The sequence below is a fragment of the Buteo buteo genome, chromosome 32, assembly GCF_964188355.1.
Source record: "Buteo buteo chromosome 32, bButBut1.hap1.1, whole genome shotgun sequence".
Taxonomy (NCBI): domain Eukaryota; kingdom Metazoa; phylum Chordata; class Aves; order Accipitriformes; family Accipitridae; genus Buteo; species Buteo buteo.
In genome coordinates this window covers 120,786-145,054 of record NC_134202.1, presented here as the reverse complement: position 1 = coordinate 145,054, position 24,269 = coordinate 120,786, and the positions used below count along the sequence as shown (strand labels likewise).

The 24,269-nt window shown below is 68.9% G+C and overlaps 3 protein-coding genes across 6 annotated transcripts; all 3 read left to right on the top strand.

Moving 5' to 3' along the window:
- The first annotated feature begins 915 nt into the window (after positions 1 to 915).
- Positions 916 to 5,955, top strand: ZNF865 (zinc finger protein 865). The gene is made up of 2 exons (XM_075019055.1): positions 916 to 1,104; positions 1,860 to 5,955. The coding sequence occupies exon 2, from the start codon at positions 1,887 to 1,889 to the stop codon at positions 4,884 to 4,886; it is 3,000 nt and encodes a 999-aa protein (XP_074875156.1). The 5' UTR covers positions 916 to 1,104; positions 1,860 to 1,886; the 3' UTR covers positions 4,887 to 5,955.
- Positions 5,956 to 10,425: 4,470 nt separating this feature from the next.
- Positions 10,426 to 16,367, top strand: CCDC106 (coiled-coil domain containing 106). Of its 3 annotated transcripts, none has more exons than XM_075019031.1 (6): positions 10,426 to 10,590; positions 11,326 to 11,401; positions 11,655 to 11,762; positions 12,199 to 12,342; positions 12,953 to 13,156; positions 14,935 to 16,362. In XM_075019031.1, exons 1-6 carry the CDS (start codon positions 10,579 to 10,581, stop codon positions 16,131 to 16,133), a joined length of 1,743 nt encoding a protein of 580 aa, XP_074875132.1. In that variant the 5' UTR covers positions 10,426 to 10,578; the 3' UTR covers positions 16,134 to 16,362. The 3 variants fall into 3 exon arrangements, with proteins under 3 accessions (XP_074875132.1, XP_074875134.1, XP_074875133.1); XM_075019033.1 differs by having other exon boundaries at positions 10,436 to 10,590; positions 14,879 to 15,352; XM_075019032.1 differs by lacking the exons at positions 10,426 to 10,590; positions 11,326 to 11,401 and having other exon boundaries at positions 12,258 to 12,342; positions 14,935 to 16,367.
- A 577-nt stretch (positions 16,368 to 16,944) lies between these two features.
- On the top strand, positions 16,945 to 24,231 carry U2AF2 (U2 small nuclear RNA auxiliary factor 2). 2 transcript variants are annotated; one of them, XM_075019035.1, is made up of 12 exons: positions 16,945 to 17,255; positions 17,938 to 18,073; positions 18,203 to 18,232; positions 18,321 to 18,424; positions 18,519 to 18,670; positions 18,892 to 19,008; positions 19,089 to 19,227; positions 19,640 to 19,719; positions 19,976 to 20,098; positions 20,556 to 20,642; positions 21,939 to 22,154; positions 23,818 to 24,231. In XM_075019035.1, exons 1-12 carry the CDS (start codon positions 17,207 to 17,209, stop codon positions 23,950 to 23,952), a joined length of 1,368 nt encoding a protein of 455 aa, XP_074875136.1. In that variant the 5' UTR covers positions 16,945 to 17,206; the 3' UTR covers positions 23,953 to 24,231. The 2 variants fall into 2 exon arrangements, with proteins under 2 accessions (XP_074875136.1, XP_074875135.1); XM_075019034.1 differs by having other exon boundaries at positions 16,952 to 17,255; positions 21,906 to 22,154; positions 23,818 to 24,229.
- Positions 24,232 to 24,269: the final 38 nt, after the last annotated feature.

Here is a 24,269-nt window from a genome sequence, read left to right as displayed (position 1 = left end):
GGCGCGGGGGGGCGGGGCCGGCGGTCATGCGGCGCGGCCAGCGGCGCCGCGGGGGGGGCGGAGGGAGTGTGGGGGGGTTCTGACCTAGATTTAGCCAATGGGAGGGCGCGCGGTGGGCGGGGCCTGACCCACTTTTGGCCAATAGGGGCGGGGGCGGGGGGCGAGGCCTGAGGGGCCGCGAGCACGTGGGGCCGCACGTGCCCCGCCCGGGGGCGAGTTTTTAAAGGGGCCGCGCTCTTAAAGGAGCCGCACCCGGGAAGGCGGAGCCGGGGGCGGGAACGCCCTGGGGGAGGGGCACACGGTCCTGCGGGGAACCCCCACACCCCCCCTCCTCCCCCGTGACGAGGTCCTGAGCGGTGACGTCACCCTCTCCACGGTGTCCCCCACCCGCGGCCTCCCAACGCGGGGACGCGGCGTCCGGCGCCCCCGTCCTCACGCTCGTCACTTCCGCCCCGGGAGCGGTTCCCAGCTCCTCCCCCTTCCAAATCCGCCGCTCTGATTGGCCGCGAGCAGCTCTTCCCCCCACCCCTCCCTTCCCCACCGGCGGCCATCTTTGAAGTGGGCACTAGGAGGGAGGAAGTCACTGGCCGCCATCTTGGTTGAGGGCAACACTCCCTCCTGCGGGCGCCATCTTGGGTGCGGGCAGCCGCCATCTTGTCTCGGGCCCCCGTTCGGCGCCGGGCAGCGGCCGCCATCTTGGCCGGGGGGAGGAGGGCGCCGCGGCGCCATCTTGACTGTGGGCAACGCCCCCTTCTCCCCCCATCACCCTCCCCGTGAAGTTTTTTTGGGGGGTGGGGGGGTCTCCACGACCCCCCATCTCCCTCCTGGGGGTGGGGAGGGACAGAAGGGGTTTTCCCCGATATCCCGGCTCCCCCCCCCCCCCGTCCATTTTCCACAGTGTCGCAAAGGATTGTGGGAGGGGGCGGGGCTTGCGTCACGTGTTCCCGGCCGGGGGGTTCCGGCTCCGGCGGGGGAGGCGCGTCCGGCCAGGCCCGTCCGTGCGGGGCTCCAGGGCGGCCCCGGCCCCGCACAACCCCCCCCCACTCCCGGACCGACCACCCCCCCCCCCCCGGCCCCGGACGGACGGGCCTGGTTCACCCCCAGGTGAGTGACACCCTTCTCCCCCCCCCCATCGCTGCTGGGGCCCCATTGACCCCCCCAAGGCCACCCCATAGCCCCCCCCCCTTCCACCGACCTTATAACCCCCCCGAAAAAGCCAAGGGGACGCCCCAGCCCCACGGCTCGGCTCTGGGGTCTTGCTCAGCACCATCCGCCCCCTGTCCTTCCCCAGACTTCACAGCCCCCCCCCCCCCCCAAAAAAAAGCCAAGGAGACCCCATGACCCAGCCCCACATCCCGCCTCTGGGCTCCTCCTGACCCCCATCCACCCCCAAAAAAAGCCGAGGGGACGCCCCCGCTCAGCCCCGCATCCCACCTCTGAGCTCACTCCCAGGCCCATCCACCCCCTGTGTCCCCCCCCCCGACCTCAAAGCCCCCCAAAACCCAATTGAACCCCATGGCCCAGCCCCACATCCCGCCTCTGGGCTCCTCCTGGCCCCCATCCACCCCCTTCATCCCCCAAAAAAGCCGACGGACGCCCCAGCCCAGCCCCACAGCCCGCCTCTGAGCTCCTGCTCAGCACCATCCACCCCCTGTGCTTCCCCTGACCTCAAAGCCCCCCAAAAACCCAAGTGAACCCCATGACCCAGCCCCACATCCCAGCTCTGGGCTCCTCCTGACCCCCATCCACCTCCTGCCCTTCCAAAAACCCAAGGGCACCCCACATCCCATCTCTGAGCTCCTCCCCAGGCCTGGGGGATACCTCCCCGACCCCCCCCCACCTCTCACGCCCCCCCCCAGGTCACAGCCCCCCGTCCCCGGGCGGAGATGGAAGCCAACGTCAGCGACGAGAGCGTTCACTTCCAGAGCTACCCCTTCGACTTCCTCGAGTTCCTCAACCACCAGCGCTTCGAGCCCATGGAGCCCTACGGCCACGAGCACCCCAAAACCCTGCCCGCCCTCCCCTGCCCCCAGCCCCCTTTCGACTACCCCCCCCCGCCCGGCGCCCCCCCCTTCGACCGCCCCCCTGCCGCCAAGCACAAGGACTTCAAGGCCGAAGGCGGCGCCTCCTCTTCCTCCTCCTCCTCCTCCTCCTCCTCCTCCTCCCAGCCGAAAAAGGCGGAGGGCAGCGTGGGGGTGCAAGCGGGGGCCCCCCCGTACCCCAGCCCGGCCGTCCCCCCCCCGCCGCAGCCCCTCTTTGAGGCCGCCGGCGCCTTCAACGCGCCCCAGTGGGGCATCGTGGACCTCTCCAGCCACCAGCACCTCTTCGGGGGGCTGAAACGGGGTGGGACGGTGGCGGTGACAACGGGGACGGCAGCGGCGGCGGGGACCCCGGCGGCCCCCCCGGCCCCCCCGGAGGCGGCGTCGAAGGAGGAGAAGAGTTATTTCCGCCGGCTGAAGTATTTCATGGAGCGGCGCTTTCCCTGCGGCGTCTGCCAGAAGTCCTTCAAGCAGTCGTCCCACCTGGTGCAGCACATGCTGGTGCACAGCGGCGAGCGGCCCTACGAGTGCGGCACCTGCGGCCGCACTTATAACCATGTCTCCAGCCTCATCCGCCACCGACGCTGCCACAAGGAAGCTGCCGAGGACAGCGGCGCTGCCGGCGTCACCCCCGCCGCAGTGGCCACCACCTCCGGGGTCATGCCGGCACCCAACGGGGCCGGTGGGGTCTTGCCGGCACCCAATGGAGTCAACCCCCTGGCGAGCGGGGTCAACGCGGCGCCCAACGGAGTCAACGCGGCACCCAACGGGGTCAGTCTAGCGGCGAGCGGGGTCATGCCGGCGCCCAACGGGGTCAACGTGGCACCTAACGGGGTCAATGCGGCGCCTAACGGGGTCAATGCGGCGCTGAGCGGCGTCATCCCGGCACCCAGCGGCGTCATCCCGGCGCCCGGTGGGGTCATCCTGGCGCCGAGCGGGGTCATCCCGGCGCCCGGCGGGGTCACTTTGGCGCCCGGCGGTGCCGCCCCAGCACCCAGCGGCACTGCCCCGGACGGCCCCTTCACCTGCTCGCTGTGCTGGAAGGTCTTCAAGAAGCCGAGCCACCTCCACCAGCACCAGATCATCCACACCGGCGAGAAGCCCTTCAGCTGCTCGGTGTGTGCCAAGAGCTTCAACCGGCGCGAGAGCCTCACCCGCCACGTCAAGACGCACTCGGGGCTGCTGCGGGTGCCCTGCGCCGTCTGCGGGAAGGAGTTTCGGGATCCAGCGTACCTGCTGCGGCACCAAGCCGCCCACAGCGGCCAGCGCCCCGACTACAAGTGCGAGGTCTGCGGGAAAGCCTATGCCGCCCCGCAGAGCCTGCTGCGGCACCGGCAGGTCCACGCCGGCCCCAAGGCCGGCGCGGTGGCGTACCCCGGCGTCCCCAAGGGAACGGCGGCGGCGGTGCCCGTGTTCCCCGGTGCCTACGTGGCACCGGAGGGGGAGGTGAAGGCGGCCGACGGTGCCGGGGGCTTCTTGTCCCCCCCGCCGGCCGCGTTGCTGGCACCGGGCAAGAGTTTCGGCTGCGGCATCTGTGGGCGGGCGTTTGGCCGTCGAGAGACGCTGAAGCGGCACGAGCGGATCCACACCGGGGAGAAGCCGCACCAGTGCGCCGTCTGCGGCAAGCGCTTCCGTGAGTCCTTCCACCTCAGCAAGCACCACGTGGTGCACACCCGCGAGCGGCCCTACAAGTGCGAGCTCTGCGGCAAAGCCTTCGGCTACCCCCAGAGCCTGACCCGGCACAAGCAGATCCACCGGCTGCCCTTGCCCTGCGGGTTGGGGGGTGCCGGGACCCCCCCTGAGGGGCTGAGCTACGGCTGCGGCGAATGCGGCGAGCGATTCCCCGACCTCTTCCGCGCGGTCAACCACAAGGAAGCCCACGCCGGGGAGAAACCCTACGGCTGCGACGCCTGCGGCAAAGCTTTCGGCTTCATCGAGAACCTGATGTGGCACAAGCTGGTTCACCAGGCCGCCCCCGAGCGGCTGCTGCCCGAGGGGGGGCCGCCGGCCGAGAGCGGGCTGCAGCCCCCCGAGGAGCACCCGGTAGTGCCGAGCGGCGAGCGTTTCACCTGCGGCACCTGCGGGCAGAGCTTCAAGCATTTCTTGGGGCTGGTGACCCACAAGTACGTCCACCTGGTGCGGCGGACGCTGGCCTGCGGCGTCTGCGGGCAAAGCTTCGCCGGCGCCTACGACCTGCTGCTGCACCGGCGCCGGCACCTGCAGAAACGCCATTTCGGTTGCTCGGTTTGCGGGAAGCGGTTTTGGGAAGCGGCGCTGCTGATGCGGCACCAGCGTTGCCACACCGAGGAGCGGCCTTACCGCTGCGCCGTCTGCGGCCGCGGCTTCCTGCGCTCCTGGTACCTGCGGCAGCACAAGGTGGTGCACACCGGCGAGCGCGCCTACAAGTGTGCCCTCTGCAACAAGCGCTTCGCCCAATCCTCTAGCCTGGCCGAGCACCAGCGCCTCCACGTCGTCGCCCGCCCCCAACGTTGCCAAACCTGCGGCAAGACCTTCCGTTATCGTTCCAACCTCCTGGAACACCGGCGCGTTCACCTGGGCGAGAAGGTTTACCGCTGCGAGCTTTGCGGCAAGAGCTTCTTCTACCTGTCCTCCATCCTGCGGCACCAGCGCTCGCACGACGCCCGCCGCGACCTGCGCTGCTCCGCCTGCCTCAAGCTCTTCAAGGACCCCAAGTACTTCAGCAAACACCTGCAGACCCACCAGGGCGGCCGCCCCTTCAAGTGCAGCACCTGCGGCGAAGCCTTCCGGAACACCTACGGACTCAAGAAGCACCGGCACGGCCACAAGCTCGAGCGTCTGGCCGCCCTGGCACACAAGGACGCCTGAGGATGAGGCGCGGCGGCAGCGGTGGGCGCCCGATGGGACGGGGAGGTGGTGGTGGTGGGGCCGGGTGCTGCGGCCGGGCTCGGCGCGGTGCGACGTGGATCATCGTGGCGCGACGGGGCTCGTGGCGCGATGGGGCTCGGCGCAACTTGGTGCGGCGCAGCGGGGCTCGGCGCAGCTTGGCGTGGTGCGGCACAGCTCGGCACGGAGCAACGGGGCTCGGCGTGGCGCAACGTGGCTTATCGTGGTGCAACGGGGCTCGGCATGGTGCAGCACGGCTCGGCACAAGGCAACGGGGCTCGGCGTGGGGCAACGCGGCTTATCATGGCGCAACGGGGCTCGGCACGGCTCAGCGTGGCGCAACGTGGCTCAGCATGGGACTCAGCGCAGCTCGGCGTGGTGCAGCACGGCTCGGCACGGGGCAATGGGTCTTGGCACGGCTCGGCGTGGCGCGGCAAGGCTTGGCGCAGGATAACGGGTCTCGGCACAGCTCTGCGTGGTGCGACAAGTCTCGGCACAGCTCATCAAGGTGTAACGCGGCCCCGCGCAGCTCGGCATGGCTTGTCACGGCGCAACGCAACTCGGCACAGCTCGGCTCGGTGCAGCTCATCGTGGCGCAACACGGCACGGCTTGGCGCGGGACGGCGTGGCACAGCGCAGCTCGGCACAGCTTGTCGTGGTGCAGCCCGGCCCAAAGGACGCGGGGGAACGCCATCCCCGGCACCCCGGCGTGCACGGACACGACATACATCCCCCCCAGTGCCCCCCATGCTGAGCCCGGACACCTGGGTCCCCATGGGGGGGCTGGGGCGTGGGGAGACCCCCCCAATGGCCCTCCTCGCCCCAGAGGGATTTTTTAACACCGCAGGTCTATAAATAAATGCAAATATAAATATAAATATATATATATATATATATAAAAATATCTATAATAGAGAGTTTCCGCACCCCCTGCTTGGCAAGGGGGGGTCCCGGCATGGGCAGAGACCAGCTGCAGCTCGCCGCAGTGATGGGCGGGGACCGCGGCGTCCGACCCGGGGATGTACAGACGAAGCCGATATTAAACCGTGGATGCGACCGTGGGGATGGCTCCTTCCAGCGCCAGCGGGGCTTGGGGGGGTGGGTTGGTTGGTTGGTTGATGGGTTGGTTGGATCACGGGTGGGTTGGTTAGTTGATGGGTTGGACCACGGACAGGTTGGTTGGTTGAGGGGTTGGTTGATGAGTTGGTTGGATCATGGGTGCGTTGGTTAGTTGGTTGGTAGGTTGGCTGGATCATGGGTGGGTTGGTTAGTTGATGGGTTGGTTGGATCATGGGTGGGTTGGTTAGTTGATGGGTTGGACCGTGGACAGGTGGGTTGGTTGGATCTCGGGTGGGTTGGTTAGTTGATGAGTTGGTTGGATCATAGTGGGTTGGTTGGATCATGGGTGGGTTGGTTAGTTGATGGGTTGGTTGGATCATGGGTGGGTTGGTTAGTTGATGGGTTGGACCATGGACGGGTTGGTTGGTTGATGGGTTGGCTGGTTGATTGGTTGGACCACAGACAGGTGGGTTGGTTGAGGGGCCGGTGGGTTGGTTGGCCCAGGGGTTGGGTGTTGGCCATCGGCCATTGGTTTTCAGGCTATTGCCCGCCCCCCGCCCCGAATAAGACAACAGGAGAGAAAAGGAAAAACCAAAAAAGAGCTTTTTAATAATAATTAAAAAAAAAAACAACACTGAGTGGGGGAGAGCCGGGGGGGCCTCGCACGGGGGTCGGGGGGAGCAGCTTCACAGGGGGGCGGGCAGCGCGGACCCCGTCCCCAGGGCCACCGTCCCTCCGTGCAGGAGCCCCGAGGCCACCGTCCTTCCACGTCCCCAGCCGCGGGGCCACCATCCCTCCCCGCTGAGCACCAGGGCCGCCATCTCTCCACGTCCCCAAACCCGTGGCCACCCTCCCTCTATGACAAGACCCCGGACCACCGTCTTGCCACGTCCCCCGCCCCAGGACCACCATCCCTCCGCGACGAGCTCCGGGGCCACCATCTCCCGTGTCACCGACCCCAGGGTCACCCTCTCTCCAGGACCAGCTCCATGCACGAGCCCTGGAGCCACCATCCTTCCATGTCCCTGACCCCATGGCCACTATCCCTCCATGACGGGCCCTGGAGCCACCATCCCTCCACGACGAGCTCCAGGGCCACCATCCTTCCACGTCCGCAACCCCAGAGCCACCATCTTGCCATGATGGGCCCTGGAGCCACCTTCTCCCTACGAGGAGCTCCAGGGCCACCATCCTTCCACGTCCCCAACCCCAGAACCACCATCTCGCCGCGATGAGCCCCGGAGCCACAATCCCTCCACGACAAGCTCCAGGGCCACTATCCCTCAACGTCCCCAACCCCAGGGCCACCATCTTGCCGCGATGAGCCCTGGAGCCACCATCCCTCCACGATGATTTCCAGGGCCACCATCCTTCCAAGTCTCCAATCCCAGGACCACCATCCCTCCACGACAAGCTCCAGGGCCACCATCCCTCCACGTCTCCAACCCCAGGACCACCATCTTGCCATGACGGGCCCTGGAGCCACCATCCCTCCACGATGACCTCCAGGGCCACCATCCTTCCACGTCCACAACCCCAGAGCCACCATCTTGCCGTGATGGGCCCTGGAGCCACCATCTCCCCACGACGAGCTCCAGGGCCACCATCCCTCCACGTCCCCAACCCCGGACCCACCATCTCGCCGCGATGAGCCCTGGACCCACCATCTCCCTACGATGAGCCCCGGACCCACCATCCCTCCACGACGAGCTCCAGGGCCACCATCCCTCCGCGCAGAAGCCCCGAGCCCACCACCCTTCCACCAGCCCCACATCCACCACCTCTCCCCGTCCCATTCCACCCCCACCCCACCCCAAATCACGCCCCCCCACCCTCCGCCGCCATCACGGCGCGGGCGGCCGGGGCAGATGCTTGCGCCTGACGTGTCGTTGGAGGGTGTTCCTCTCCCCGAAACGCATGTGGCAGTGGGGACACTGGAAGGGTCGTTCCCCCGTGTGCACCCGCTGGTGGTGGGCCAGCTCCCCCGAGTCCCGAAAGCGTCGGGGGCAAAGGGGGCAGGCGTGGGGCTTGCGGCCGGCGTGGGTGTATTTGTGACGTTCCAGGTGGGACGTTCTCTTGAAGGCTTTGCCGCAGGCGCGGCAGACGTGGGGCTTGTGCTCCGAGTGGGTGATGCTGTGGCGCTGCAGGTAGGAGAGGTACTCGAAGGAACGGCCGCAAACCGGGCAGGAGAAAGCGCGACGGAGGGTCCCGGGACCCCCGGGTTCGGCCACCAGCACCGTGTAGGGTAACCCTTGGTTGTCGATCAGGAGGTAACGACCCCCCGACGGGGGGCTGGACCCGCGGCGAGAGGCGGAGGAGGAAGAGGACGGAGGGTCGGCGGGGGGCGGCGAGATGGGGGGTGGCGGCGGCGGCGGGGTGGGGGGCGGCGGCGGCGGGGGGTGGTTGGAGGTCTCGGTGCGGCTGTGGGGGGAGAGGAGCGGGGGGTTAGAGGGGATGGGGGGGGGGGGGTCTCGGGTGCCGGGGTTCCTGGCAGTGGGGTTGGGAGATGTGGGGGTCCTCAGGGGTGGGGGGCAGATCTGGGGGTCCCAGACGGCTGGGTCCCCTGGGGTGGGGGGATATGGGGGTCTCAGATGCCTGGGTCCCCAGGGGTGGGGGGATACGGGGGTCCTGAGTGCCTGGGTTCCCAGGAATGGGGGGGGGGAATATGGGGGTCCCAGACGGCTGGGTCCCCTGGGGTGGGGGGATACGGGGGTCCCCAGGGATGTGGGGCAGATCTGGGGGTCCCAGACAGCTGGGTGCCCTGGGGTGGGGGGATATGGGGGTCCCAAGTGCCTGGGTTCCCAGGAACGGGGTGGGGGGAAGAGATATAGGGGTCCCCAGGGATGTGGGGCAGATCTGGGGGGGTCCCAGATGGCTGGGTCCCCTGGGGTGGGGGGATACGGGGGTCCCAAGTGCCTGGGTTCCTAAGAATGGGGGGGGGGATATGGGGGTCCCAGATGCCTGGGAGTCCCCAGGGATGTGGGGCAGATCTGGGGGTCCCAGACAGCTGGGTCCCCTGGGGTGGGGGGATACGGGGGTCCCCAGGGATATGGGGCAGATCTGGGGGTCCCAGACAGCTGCGTCCTTGGGGATGGGGGGAGATATGTGGGTTCTGGATGCTGGGGTCCCTGGGGGGGGGTCACATAGAGGGGTCCCGGATGCCTGGGTCCCCCGGGGTGGGGGGATATGGGGGTCCCGAGTGCCTGGGTTCCCAGGAACGGAGCGGGGGGAAGAGATATAGGGGTCCCCAGGGATGTGGGGCAGATCTGGGGGGGTCCCAGACAGCTGGGTCCCCTGGGGTGGGGGGATATGGGGGTCCCCAGGGATGTGGGGCAGATCTGGGGGTCCCAGATGCCTGGGTCCCCTGGGGTGGGGGGATACGGGGGTCCCGAGTGCCTGGGTTCCCAGGAATGGGGGGATACGGGGGTTCCCAGGGATGTGGGGCAGATCTGGGGGTCCCGTGTGCTTGTGTCCCGGGGGGGGGGGGGCAAATCTGGGGGTCCCGAGTGCCCGGGTTCCTTGGGGGACTAAACATGGGGGGGCCCCGGGGGTCGGGGGGGGGGGAGATTTGGGCGTCCCGCACCCCGGGGGGGGGGGGGGGCAGACCTGGGGGTCCCGACCACCCGTGTTCCCAGCGATGTGGGGGCAGGTCCCAAACGCCTCTCCCACCCCCCGGTCCCGTGTGTGTCCCCCCCCCCCCCCCCCCCGTTACCTCCCGGCGGCTCCGCGCCCCGGGCCCCACCTCGGGCCCTTCATGGGGCCCCGCTCAGGTCGCGGCTTCTCCGGTCGGGACCGATCCCGGTTGCGAACCCGGGGTGGGGGGGGGCGTCCGGGACCGCCGCATCGGGGCGGGAGGGGGGCGCCCGGTAAAAGGGGGGGGGGGTCGACCCGCGCCGGTGTCGCAGCGTTTGGTGTCCGGGTGGAAACGCAGCGCCGAGACTAGTTGGTTTTTTTTTTTTCCGCCCCCCCCCACCCCCGCAACCCGCGGGGGGGACACACGGTGCTTTTGCACTTCAAACCCCCCCCCCCCCCGCCGCCTCCCCACGCGTGTCGGTGCGCAGCGCCCCACGCGTGTGGCCGTGCGGGGGGGGGGGCGGCGGCTCCCGCGCGCACACGCGTGTCCGCGTCCACCCCACGCGCTCCCCACGGTAGGGGAGAACCGGCCCCCCACGACCCCCCCCCCCTCCCCGGGGATGTTTTTCGCTTCTACTCAGGGGCGGCTCTTTCGCGACGCTCCCTCCCCCCACCCCGCACTTCGCCTTTCGCTCGCGGCCGCGCTCGGAATTTTACCCCGGTCCCTGCGCGGGCGGCGGGGGCGGGCGGGCGGCTGAGGGAGCGTCGCGAAAGAGACGCACCGGACCGGAGCCGAAATAAAAAAAAAAAAAAACAAAACACCATCCCCAGGGGTTGGGGGGGGTTAGGGGGGGAGGGGAGCGGGCGGAGGCGGGGAGGGGCGGGAGAGTTGGCGGGGGGGGGGGGTGGATGGAGGACCGGACCCCGCGCCCCCCCCGCCCCGGTAGTATCGTCTGTCGTCTCCCATCCTCGACGCTTTTCGCTGTCGCTCCCCGGCGGCTCTTTGCAGACGGTCCCTGCCCGGGCGGCGGCCGCCGGGCGGATGCGGAGCGGGGTGAGCGCGGGGGCTCGGCCGGGACCCCCCCCCCCAAAACCGGGACCCCCCCCCAAAAAAAACCGGGACCCCCCCATAGGGACCCTGCAGGCAGTTTGGGGGGACCACCCCCCCCCCATGAAGGGGGTCCCGGTTTGGGGGGGGGGTCCCGTTTTTTTTGGGGGGGGGCCGGTTTTTTGGGGGGGGGTTCCCGGTGCGGGAGGTCACGATTTGGGGGGGCTCGGTCTGGGGGTTCAGTGGTTTGAGGAGGGGGGGGGAGATCGGTTTGGGGGGTCCTGGGGGGGGGGGCTGTCCGGGTTTGGGGGGGCTGGGGGGGGTCCCGGGGTGGATCTAGGGAGGGGAGAGGCCTTTCGGGGGGGGTCCCGGTTTGGGGGGGTGCTGGGGGGGTCCCGGTGGGGGAGGGTCTCGGTTTGGGGGGGTCCTGGGGGAGGGTCTCGGTTTGGGGGGGGTCCCGGTAGGGGAGGGTCTCGGTGTCGGGGGGGTCCTGGGGGGGTCCCGGTGGGGGAGGGTCTCGGTTTGGGGGGGTCCTGGGGGGGTCCCAGTGGGCGAGGGTCTCGGTTTGGGGGGGTCCTGGGGGGTGTCGTGGTGTGGGGGGGTTCCTGGGGGGAAGGGTGTCTCGGTTTGGGGGAGTCCTTTCATGGGGGGGTGGCCCTGGGGGGGTCCCAGGGATTTGGGGGGTCCCGGGGGGGGACCCGCACCCTGGTGACCCCCCCGTGTCGTCGTCCCCCCCGGCAGCGTCCCGCCGAGGGGCCCGGAGACAGCGGGGGGGCCGGGGGGGTCCCCGCCATGGCCGAGCGCCGACGACGACCCGGTACGGGGGGGGTCCGGGGGGGGCTTTTGGGGGGTGTCCAAGGGGAGGGGCAGAGACCCTGGAGAGGGTGGGGACCCCCCCCAGGGGGTATGGGGGGGGGGGGCTGGGAAGACCAGGGGGGATTGGGGGGGGGCAGGACTCTATGGGGGGGGGCAGGGACCCTCTTGGGGGGTGCTGGGGGGATTGGGGTGCGCCGGGGGGAGGGGGGGCTGGTGGGTGATGGTGACCCCCCCCTTGTGTCCCCCCCCCCCAGTGAAGAAGGATGAGGAGGCCTTTGAGATCTCCATCCCTTTCGAGGAGCCCCCCCATGTCGAGCCCCCCATCTTCTACAGCCTCAGCCCCCCCCAGAGCAGCTTTGAAGGTGGGGTGCACCCCGATGCCTGCATCTCTTTTTTGGGGGGGGGCAGCACCCTGGATGCCTGGGTCCCTTTTGGGGGGGGGGTGTCACAGGGCGCAGGGTCCCCAGGAGGGTGGGGACCCCCCAAGCTGGGGGGGGGGGCAGGGGACATGGGGCTGGGGGTGCCCAAGCCGGGGGTCCCCTGGGACATGGGACTGAGGTTGGGGGTCCCCAGAGCCCCCCGGAGGGACCCCAGGATGGGGGGGGCTGGGGGTGCCCCAGTTGGGGGGGTCCCTGGGGATGTGGGGGGTCCCCAGAGCCCCCCGAGGCACGGGGGGTTCCCCAGGGATGTGGGGGCTGAGGGTTCCCCGACTCCTGAGGACGTGGGGCCGGGGGTCCCCATGCTGGGGGGGATCCCCCGGCCGCGGGTCTGAGGGTGGGGGTCCCCGGGGGTCCCCAGAGCCCCCCGGGGCGCGGGCGCAGCTGCACCTGGCCCTGGAGCGCAACGCCTGGCTGCAGAAGCGCATCGAGGACCTGGAGGAGGAGCGGGATTTCCTGCGCTGCCAGCTCGACAAATTCATCTCGGGAGCCCGCGGGGGGGACGGTGAGGGGGACGCGGGGGGGGGGGACGGGGGGGTGCTCAGGGCAAGGGGGTCTGGGGGGAGCTGGGGATGTGGGGAGGCTCGGGGCGGGGGGGAATTGGGGTTTGGGGGGATGTGGGGGGACGGGGGCAGGAGGTTTGGGGGGGATATGGGGTCTGGGGGGACGTGGGGGGGACGTGGGGGGGACGTGGGGGGACAGGGGCAGGAGGTTTGGGGGGGATATGGGGTCTGGGGGGGACAGGGGGATGGGGACTAGGGGATGGGGGGGCAGAGTCAGGGGGTTTGGGGGTGACCCAGAGGGACAGGGGTACGTGGGGACGGGGGGATATAGGGTCTGGGGGGACAAGGGGACGCAGGGATTTGGGGATGGGGGATATGGGGGGACATGGGGGGATATGGGGGGACAAGGGGACACAGGGACGTGGGGATGGGGGGATACGGGGGGGCAGAGGGACGCAGGGACGGGGGGACATGGAGGGGCAGGGAGGCGCGGGGCTGGGGGGGGGGGACACGGGGGATGCTCGTGGCAGGGGGGGTTGTGGGGACACCGATTCGGGGGACGTTTTTGGGGGACGCCCGGGTCCCCCCCCCGGCACTGAGCGCTGCCCGCAGAGGAGCACGGCCGCGGGAAGGCGGCGCCGCGGCGGGGGGACGCAGGGGACCCCCGCAACGGGGAGGTGACGGACAACGACAGCGTCGCCTCCTCCCTCGGCCCCTCCGAGGACGGCGGCGCCGGCGAACGGCGGCGGCAAAAACCCAAAAGCGGCGTCGCCCGGCGCCGCGTCGGCAAAGCCCGGACCCGCGAGCGGCAGCGGGGTGAGACCCCTGGGGACACCGGGACCCTCTGGGGACGCTGGGACCCCCCCCAGCCTCTCGGGACCTATGGGGACCCCCTGGGGACCCTCTGGGGACACTGGGACCCTCTGGGGACACCGGGACCCCCCCTGAGCCTCTTGGGACCTATGGGGACCCCCTGGGGACACCGGGACTCCCTGGGTCCCACCCCAGACCCCGCAGGGTCACCCGGTCCCCTCCGGGACCCCCCCCCCTCCATGCCGGGGGCCATCGCTGGAGGTGACGGTGTCTCTTCTCTGCCCTGTCCCTGCCCCCGGCGCTGGCCCGTGTCCCCCCCACGTCTGTCCCCCTTGTCCCCATCCCCGTGTGCCCCCATGCCCATGTCCTCATGTCCCTGTATCCCCCATCCCCGTGTCCCCCTCCCCGTATCCCCCTGTCCCCATGTCCCCCACCCCCTGTGTCTCCATTCCCACGTCCCCATCCCTCTGTCCTCTATCCCCACGTCCCCTGGCGTCCCATCCCCATGTCTCCCTGGCCCCATCCCTGCATCCCCGTGTCCCCATCCCCATGCCTGTGTCCCCATGTCCCCCACCCGTGTCCCCATCCCTGTATTCTTGTCCCCGTGTCCCTGTGTCCCCATCCCTGTCCTTGTGTCCCCATGTCCCCGTCCCCCCATCTCCCATCCCTGTCCCCATCCCCACGTCCTCCTGTCCCTGTCCCCATCCCTCCTGTCCCCATGTTCCCGTGTCCCTGTCCCCTATCCCTGTGTCCCCATCCCTGTCCGTGTGTCCCCATATCCCCATGTCCCTGTCCCCCATCTCCCATCCCTCTCCCCATCCCCATGTCCCCGTCCCCCCTCGTCTCCCATCCGTGTCCCCATGTCCCCGTGTCCCTGTCCCCCGTCTCCCGTCCCCACGTCCCTCTGTCCCCATCCCTGTCCTTGCGTCCCCGTGTCCCTGTCCCCCATCCCTGTGTCCCCATCCCTGTCCTTGTGTCCTCGTGTCCCTGTGTCCCTGTCTCGTGTCCCTGTCCCCCCTCGTCTCCCGTCCCCATGTCCCTGTCCCCCATCTCCCATCCCTCTCCCCATCCCCGTGTCCTCACGTCCCTGTCCGCCCTCATCTCCCATTCCCGTACCCCCGTTCCCATGTCCCTGTCCCCCATTCCTGTCCGTGTGTCCCCATATCCCCATGTCCCTGTCCCCCATCTCCCATCCCTCTCCCCATCCCCATGTCCCTGTCCCCCCTCGTCTCCCATCCCCATGTCCCTGTGTCCCCATCCCTGTCCGCGTGTCCCCATATCCCCATCCCTGTGTCCGCCCCCAATCTCCCATCCCTCTCCCCGTCCCCATGTCCCCCCATCCCTGTGTCCCCATCCCTGTCCGTGTGTCCCCATACCCCCATATCCCTGTCCCCCCATCTCCCATCCCTCTCCCCATCCCCGTGTCCCCATGTCCCTCTCCTCCCGTCTCGTGTCCCTGTCCCCCCTCATCTCCCGTCCCCGTGTCCCCCATCCCCATGTCCCTGTGTCCCCATCCCTGTCCGTGTGTCCCCATACCCCCATCCCTGTGTCCGTCCCCAATCTCCCATCACTCTCCCCATCCCCATGTCCCTGTCCCCCATCCCTCTGTCCCCATCCCTGTCCCCCTGTCCCTGTCCCCCATCTCGTATCCCTGTCCCCCCTCCTCTCCCCTCCCCGCATCCCCCCATCCCGCATCCCCATATCCCCAACTCCCCCCCCCCGCAGTGAAGGACGCCGACGGGGTCCTCTCCCGCTACAAGAAGATCCTGACCACCTTCCAGAAGCTGAAGAGCATGAGCCGGGCCTTCGAGCACCACCGCGTCGACCGCAACACGGTGGCGCTGACCACCCCCATCGCCGAGCTGCTGCTGGTGGCCCCCGAGAAGCTGGCGGAGGTGGGCGAGTTCGACCCCTCCAAGGAGCGGCTGCTGGAATATTCGCGCCGCTGCTTCCTCGCCCTCGACCCCGACACCCTCCAGAAGGTCCAAGCCCTCAAGAAGAGCAAACTGCTGCTGCCCATCACCTACCGCTTCAAGCGGTGAGACCCCCCACCCGGGTGGGGTGGGACCCTGGGACCCCCCCCCCTCCTCTTCCCCCTCTGCCCTCCGGAACCAGCCTGACACCCTGCCTGCTCCCCCGGCACGGCGGGGACCCCCCCCTACTCGCTCGTGTACCAGGACGGGACCCCTCTCCCCACCAGGACCCCCACGTGCTGCCCTCCCCGTGGGCTGGGACCCCCCCCCCCAGACCCCATGCTCTTCCCTTGCTGTCAGACAGGAGCCCCCCAACATGCCTGGGACCCCCCAACTCGCTCCCATACCAGGATGGGACACCCCCCCCCCCGCCGGGACAGGACCCCTCTCCCCGCCAGGACCCCCCCCTGTGGGCTGGGACCCCCCCCCAGACCCCACGCTCGTCCCTTGCTGCCAGACAGGAGCCCCCCCAACACGCCTGGGACCCCCCAACTTGCTCCTGTACCAGGACAGGACCCCCCCCCAGACCCCCACGTGCCCCTCCATGGGCTGGGACCCCCCCCAGACCCCACGCTTGTCCCTTGCTGCCAGACAGGAGCCCCCCCGACACGCCTGGGACCCCCCAGCTCGCTCCCGTACCAGGACGGGAGCCCCCCCTGCCGGGACAGGACCCCTCTCCCTGCCAGGACCCCCCCTGTGGGCTGGGACCCCCCACCCAGACCCCACACTCATCCCCCACTGCCAGACAGGAGCCCCCCAGAACCAGCTTGACCCCCCCCAACTTGCTCCCCCAGTGGGACAGGGCCCCCCCCGGACCCCCACTCATTCCCCACACAGAGCTGGGACCCCCCCCCACGCTCCCATACCAGGGTAAGACGCACCCCCAAACCAGCCTGACCTCCCCCCGCACTCCCTCAGGGGGACAGGACCCCCCCAGCCCTCCCCCCTTAGGACGGGACCCCCCCAAAACCAGCCTGACCCCCCCACGTGCCCCCCCGGTGGGGTGAGACCCCCCCAGATGCCCCCTGTGGCCCCCCTGCCCCCCCCCCCAGGGCTCAAGCTGAGGAGGGTCCTGCCCCCCCGCCATGGGGGTCCCCCCCGTCCCTCCTGTGCCCCCCCCAGCTGAGGGAAAAAGCAGGAAAAGGAGACAAAAACGAGAAAAGGAGAAAAAAAAACACCAAAAAAAAAGGAAAAAGAGGCGGGGAAACGGTGAATAAACGGAAAAAACGCCGAGATTTGGGCAAAGTGCGGCGCTTCTGCCTGGCTGCTTGGGGGGGGGGGCAGGGGTCATGGGGGTCAGGGGTCACGGGACCCTCCCGGTGTCACCGGGGGCGCGTGTGCCCCCGCCTCCCCGCAACGACACTTCCGCTCCCCGCCGGAAGTGCTCTCTCGGCCAGGGGGCGGGGGAGGAGCCGAAGTGGAGCCGAGCGGCGGCGGAAACTGCCGAAGGGGCGACCCGCGGGGCGGGGCCAGCCCGCCGGAAGTCGCCTGGGCGGAAGCGGAAGGTCGGCCGAGGTGGCGGCCGGACGGTACCGAGCCGTGCAGGGAGGCTCTCCCAGCGCTCACCGGCAAGGGCGGAGTCGGCGGGACCCCGCCGGGGCAGCGGGACGCAGTTGTTCCTTCCCGTTCCCGGTGGCCGAGGGGCGGAGCGGCGGCCGGAAGTCAGTGAGGTCCCCGCCGGAAGTGGCGTAGCAGCGTGGCGGAAGAAGCCTGAGGAGAGCCGAGCTCTTCCGGAAAGAAGCGAGCCGAGCGCCGCCGGAAAGGGCCGAGCGCCGCCGGAACGAGCCGAGCGCCGCCGGAAAGCGCCGAGCGCCGCCGGAACGAGCCGAGCGCCGCCGGAAAGCGCCGAGCGCCGCCGGAACGAGCCGAGCGCCGCCGGAAAGGGCCGAGCGTCGCCCGAGGAGCCCCGAGCGGCGGCCGGAAGCTGCCGAGCGCGGGGCCGGAAGTGGCCGAGCGTTGCCGAGCGGGGGGACGGTGCCGCCGCGGCCTGCGCGGGGTCGGAGCCGGGAACGGGGCCGGGGCCGAGGCCGAACCGGGAACCGGGAGCGGGACCGGGACTGGAGCCGGGGCCGCCGCCGCCATGTCGGACTTCGACGAGTTCGAGCGGCAGCTCAACGAGAACAAACAAGGTACCGGCGGGGGCGGCGCCCCGCCCCCACCGCGCCGCCGCCGCCCCTCCCCCACCCGCCGCCGGGACCGCCCCGCCCCCACCCGGGCCTTGGGGGGGGCCCTGCCCCCCACTTTGGGGTATAACCCCTCCATGGGGCGCTCCCTGGGGCGGGGGGGGGCTGCCCCGGTTCCCTGTGGGGGCTGCACCCCCCATCGCCCCCATTGGGGGTCTCTGCCCCCCCGCCCACCGGGTTTTCCCGTTGAGGGGGGGCTCCCCCCCCGTTCCCCATAAGAGTGGGCTCCCTGCCCCCCCCCAGGCTGTGCTCCCTTTGGGGGGGACCCCCCCAGCAATTCATCACCCCCCCCAGCAATTCATCACCACCCCCCCCCGCTTTGGTGCCTGGGGGGGGGGTCGCCGTGCCCGCCCCCCCCGGTTGCTGACCCCCCCACTTTCTTTGGGGGTGTCCTGGGAGGGGGGCAGTCCCCCCTCCATATGCTGCCCTCCCCACCATGTGCTCCCCCCCACGCGGGTCCCTGTGTTCCCCCCCCCCACTCTGAGGGGATGGGGACCCCCAGCCCGCGCTAGTGGGGGGGTCCCAGGCCTGGGGGGGGTGGGGTGCTGCCTCCGGGAGGGGTGGGGGGGTTGGGTGGCTGCTGACCCCCCACCTAACGCCCCCCCCCCCTTTGTGTGTGTCCCCCCAGAGCGTGACAAGGAGAACCGGCACCGGAAGCGCAGCCACAGCCGCTCCCGCAGCCGGGACCGGAAACGCCGGAGCCGCAGCCGGGACCGGAGGAACCGGGATCAACGCAGCGTCTCCCGCGACCGCCGGCGGCGCCGGTATCGCCCCTACACCTGGGTCCCCTTTTTGGGGGTGGGGGGGGCAGCGGGGCTGTGACTCCCCCATCTTAATTAGAGGAGGGGGTCTGTTACGGCACCCACCATAACGGGGTCTCCTTTTTTTTGCAGGTCGCCCCTGAGCCTTTCGGGACCCCTGAGGTGAGTCTGAGACAGTCTGTTAGTTGGGGGGGGACACAGGGGGATGCTCAGCCCCTCGCCTCACCCCACTGTGCCCCCCCCCCACCAGCCGCTCCCCCCGCCATGAGAAAAAGAAGAAGATCCGCAAGTACTGGGACGTGCCGCCCCCCGGCTTCGAGCACATCACCCCCATGCAGTACAAAGCCATGCAAGGTGGGTGCCCGCTCCCCGGGCCCCTCCCCGAACCCCCCCAGACCCCCCCCCTCACCCTGACGGTGCCCCCTTCCCTCCTCCCTCCGTTTTCCAGCCGCGGGGCAGATCCCGGCCACGGCGCTGCTGCCCACCATGACCCCTGACGGTTTGGCCGTCACCCCCACGCCGGTGCCGGTGGTGGGCAGCCAGATGACGCGGCAGGCCCGGCGCCTCTACGTCGGCAACATCCCCTTCGGCATCACCGAGGTATTTTGGGGGGGGGTGGGCAGGAGCGAGGCGGGGGGGCAGGATTTGGCACCCAGCGCCATTTCGGGGCTGAGGGGTTGGGGACGCCAATGGAGGAGCCCCTCCTGCCGCGAGACGGAGCCTTCAGCCCCCCGCTGTCTGCTGCGGGGTACACTGCTCCCGCTCACTTTTATTTCTGTCGTGTCTCCCCTTTTTTTCTTTTACACCCCCTTCCATTTTAGGAAGCCATGATGGATTTCTTCAATGCCCAGATGCGGCTGGGGGGGCTGACCCAGGCACCGGGAAACCCTGTCCTGGCCGTGCAGATCAACCAGGATAAGAATTTTGCCTTTTTGGAGGTAAAACGGGGTTCAGGGTGTGCTGGGGAGGGGGGCATGGTGCCCATGGGGGGGTCACTAAGGCATCTGTCCCCCCCCAGTTCCGCTCGGTGGACGAAACCACGCAGGCGATGGCCTTCGACGGGATCATCTTCCAAGGGCAGTCGCTGAAGATCCGTCGCCCCCACGACTACCAGCCGCTGCCCGGCATGTCGGAGAATCCCTCCGTCTACGTGCCGGGTGAGTGGAGGGGGCCCCAAAACCCACAGGGGCCCCCCCCCCACCTTGATAGGGCAGCTGATGGGGGGAGCGCACAGTGTTTGGAATTCCCTCCCTAACTTGGGGCTCCGTTGCCGTGGGTCTTTCTTTCTTTGAGGGGGGAACAAAATGGCTGTGAGCCCCCCTGGGGCTCCCCTCTGTTTTGGGGTGAGCTGGTTCCCCCCCCAAAGGAGATTTGGAAGGGGTGGCCGTTGCAGGGTGCCTCTGCTTTTTTGGTTTGGGCTATTTTTTTTCTAAAACGTATTTGTAGATAGGGGGGTAGTTTTGGGGGGCCCATTTTCCGGCCATACAGGAGCTCCCCCCAGTGCTGGTTTGGTCCTGGGGGGCCCCCCTGCGCCCCCCCAACTCACAGCCGTGTCCCCCCCCACCCCAGGTGTCGTCTCTACGGTGGTGCCCGACTCCGCTCACAAGCTTTTCATCGGGGGTCTCCCCAACTACCTGAATGATGACCAGGTGAGAGGGGGGGGATGACCCTAGAGCCCCCCCCGCCAACTTGGGGGGGGTGTCACAGTGGAGGAACCCCGTTCCTCTCTTCAGCTGAGTTTTCCATTGACGGGGGCAGGAATTGGGGGAAGAGGGGGGGAGGCAGTACCCAGGATTCCCATGGTGTTTCAGGCTGGGATTCCCAGTGCCGTGGGGGGGTTCCCGGTGTTGGGGGGGATGTCCTAGAGCTGCCACACACACCCAGTTGTGTCCCGTCCCCCCCCAGGTGAAGGAGCTGCTGACATCCTTCGGGCCGCTGAAAGCCTTCAACCTGGTGAAGGACAGCGCCACCGGCCTCTCCAAGGGCTACGCCTTCTGCGAGTACGTCGACATCAACGTCACCGACCAGGTACCCCCAAAACCGCACCTTGGGGACCCCAAAACCCCCCTGACCCCTCCCCCGGTTATCTCTAGGGGTTTTTGTGCCCAAAATACCCCTAAAATATGCCTTGAAAGCCACTGGGGAGATGCTGCTAGGCTTGGGGACCCCCTTGATGGTTTTGGGGACCACCCTGATGGTTTTGGGGACCCCCTCCCTAGCCGCTTGGGATGCCCCAGGGGGGCTGCAAGCATCATTCCTCCTCCCCAAATTTTTTTTTGTTGGGGGGGTGGCAGGTAGAGCCAGGCCTCTCCAAAATTCTTTTCTGGGACAAAAAAGGGGAACTCCTTACCCTGAGCTGCTCCTACACCTGCCACCGCACCCCCAGGGTCTCTCAGGGTGCCCCAAACTTGTTGGGGATCCCCCAAACCCCGTGGTGACCCCCCGCCGTGTGTCCCCCCCCCCCCATGTCGTTCTCCCTCCCCAGGCCATCGCTGGGCTCAACGGGATGCAGCTGGGTGACAAGAAGCTGCTGGTGCAGAGGGCCAGCGTGGGGGCCAAGAACGCCACCCTGGTGAGTGGGTGCCAGACGCCAGGGTCCCCCCCCGGGGTGGGAAGGGGAGGGACGGACGCTGGGGTCCCCCCCCGGGGTGGGGGAAGAGCCTGGGTCCTTTTCTGAGAGGGAGAGGGGGGGTTCTAGGATGCTTGGGGGTTTTTTTAGGGGGGTATGGGGGTGCCAGGACAACTTGTCCATGTCCCCAGCGAGCCAGAGGATCCTTGCGGGGATGCGTGGGGGTGGCAGGATGCCTGGGTCGTCTTGCGGGGGGTGTCCCAGATGCCTCGGTCCTTTTTTCGGGGGGGTCTAGGGGCACCAGGACGCCTGGGTTATCTTCTGGGGGGGGGCTCTTGGGTTGCTAGGATGGCTGGGTTCTCTGGAGGGGACCCTGGACACCTGCGTTCTCTTTGGGGGGGTATGGGGGCATCAGGACCCCTTGTCCCTGTGCCCAGCAAGCTGGGGTTCCCTGGGGGGGGGACAGCCAGGACGTTTGGGTCCTGTCCTGGGGGCTGTGGGGGTACCAGAACACCTTATCCCCATCCCCAGCGTGCTGGGGGTCCCCCGGGGAACAGCGGGGTGCCAGGATCTTTTGTCCCCACGCTCCGTGAACTGGGGTTGGGGTGGGGGGGGGTTGCCAGGACGCCTTGTCCCCCTCCCAAGGGAGCTGGGGGTGTCCCTGGAGGGACGTGGGGGCACCAGGATGCCTCGTCCCCATCCCCAGCAACCCAGGGGGTCTCCGGGGGTGTCTGGGGGAACCAGCACGCCTGGGTCCACTTCTGGGGGGGGTGTGGGGGCACCAGGACACCTTGTCCCCATCCCCAGGGAGCTGGGGGCGTCCGGGGGGGCTGTGGGGACACTAGGACACCTGGGTCCTCTCGGGGGGGTGTCAGGAGCCCTGGGTCCTTTCCAAGGGTAGCGTGGAGGTGCCGGGACCCCTTGTGTTTCCAGTGATCTGTGGGGAGTGCCAGGATGCCTGGGTTCTCTTTTTCGGGCGGGAGCTGGGGGGCAGCCAGGACCCCTCGTCCCCATCCCCAGTGAACTGGGGGGGTCCCCACTGGGGGGGGGGGGCGTCCGGGAAACAGCCGGGATGCCCAGGTCCCGTCCTGGGGGTGAAACGCGGGGACGCCAGGACGCCTCGTCCCCATCTCTAGGGAGCTGGGGGGATCCCCAGGGGGGTCTGGGGGACACCCCCCCGTGTCGGGGTGGGCGCAGCGGGGTCCCGTCACGCCCCCCTAACCCCCCCGCTGTTGCCCCCCCCCACCCCCCCCCCCCCTTCACCAGAGCACGATAAACCAGACCCCGGTGACGCTGCAGGTGCCCGGGCTGATGAGCTCGCAGGTGCAGATGGGCGGCCACCCGACGGAGGTGCTGTGCCTGATGAACATGGTGCTGCCCGAGGAGCTGCTGGACGACGAGGAGTACGAGGAGATCGTGGAGGACGTGCGGGACGAGTGCGGCAAGTACGGCCTCGTCAAATCCATCGAGATCCCCCGGCCCGTCGACGGCGTCGAGGTGCCCGGATGCGGAAAGGTGGGAGACGGAGAAGGGGCCGGGGCGGGGTGGTGGTGGTGGTGCACGGGTGACCTGTGGGGATGGGGCAGGGGGACCAGGACGGCACCCACACGCCCCAGTACCCCGTGGGGATGTAGCAGTGGGGACGAGGACAATTCCCAGGTACCCCGGTAACCTGTAGGGACAGGGACAGTGACTGGACGCCCCAGTACCCCGTGGGGACATCGGAGTGGGGACGAGGACAGCACCCACCCACCCCAGTACTCCGTGGGGACATGGCAGTGGGGACAAAAACAGCACCCAGACACCCCAGTACCCTGTGGGGACATGGCACTGGGGACAAGGACAATTCCCAGACACCCCAGAACCCTGTGGGGGCGTGGCAGTGGGGACAAGGACAATTTCCAGACAGCCCAGAACCCCGTGGTGACAGGGAAAGTGACTGGACGCCCCACTACCCCATGGGGACATCACAGTGGGGACAAGGACAGCACCCAGACACCCCAGTACCCCGTGGGAACATGGCAGTGGGGACAAGGACAGTTCCCAGACGCCCCAGAACCCCGTGGGGACAGGGACAGTGACTGGACACCCCAGTACCCCATGGGGACATGGCAGTGGGGACAAGGAGAATTTCCAGACAGCCCAGAACCCTGTGGGGATGTAGCAGTGGGGACGAGGACAATTCCCAGACAGCCCAGATCCCCGTGGGGACAGGGACAGTGACTGGACACCCCAGTACCCCATGGGGACGTCGGAGTGGGGACAAGGACACCACCCACCCACCCCAGTACCCCGTGGGGACATCGGAGTGGGGACAAGGACAGCACCCAGACACCACAGTACCCCATGGGGACATCGGAGTGGGGACAAGGACAGCACCCAGACACCACAGTACCCCGTGGGAATGTAGCAGTGGGGACAAGGACAATTCCCAGACACCCCAGAACCCTGTGGGGACACAGCAGCGGGGACGAGGACAATTCCCAGACACCCCAAAACCCTGTGGGGACATGGTAGTGGGGACAAGGACAATTCCCAGACACCCCAGTACCCATGGGGACATCGGAGTGGGGACGAGAACAGCACCCACCCACCCCAGTACTCCGTGGGGATGGGGCAGTGGGGACAAGGACAATTCTCAGACACCCCAAAACCCCGCGGGGACATGGCAGTGGGGACGAGGACAATTCCCAGACACCCCAAAACCCCGCGGGGACATGGCAGTGGGGACGAGGACAATTCCCAGACACCCCAAAACCCCGCGGGGACATGGCAGTAGGGACGAGGACAATTCCCAGACACCCCAGTACCCCGTGGGGACGTGGCACTGGGGACAAGGATGATTTCCAGACACCCCAGTACCCCACAGCGACTGGACACCCCATGGGGACGGCAACGGCGCCCAGACATGAGGGGAACCCCGACACCAAAGCCCCCCCTGTGGAGGGGACGGTGCCTGCGCCCCGGGGTCCTTTGGGGGGGCTGATGTGGGCCCCCCCCAACCCCGGTGTCCCTCGGGGGGGGGGGGGGCGATATGCGGCCCCAGGACTGGGGCAGCCCCACATGGGGGTTCCCCTTGGGTGGGGGGGTGATGGGGGGCAGGCTCTGGGGGGGCAGCTGGATGCCTGGGTCCCCCCGTGACCCCCCCCCTTTAAAAAATTCTTGCCCCCCCCCCCAGATCTTCGTGGAGTTCACCTCGGTCTTCGACTGCCAGAAGGCGATGCAGGGCCTGACCGGCCGCAAATTCGCCAACAGAGTCGTCGTCACCAAGTACTGCGACCCCGACTCCTACCACCGCCGCGACTTCTGGTAGCCCCCGGTGGGGGGGGGCTGGGCTGGGGGGGGGCCACCCATGCCCCCCCTACCCCCCCAGCCCCTTTTTTGTTTTCTTTTTTGTTTGTTTGTTTTGTTTTTTGTTCTTTTCGGGTTTTTTTTTTTTTTTTCTCTCGTCTCGGCGGTTTCCCCCCCCGTTGCCCCCCCCAGTGCTGGTTTCTCGTTGTAGCGCTCGCCTCCCCTCCCTCCCTCCCCGCCCCCCCCCTTCTGTGGCGTTTCGTATTGGCGAAAACGGGGGGGCCCCCCTCCCCCCACCTCCGGCCCGGCCCCCCCCCGTGTCATACGGAGTTGGGGGAC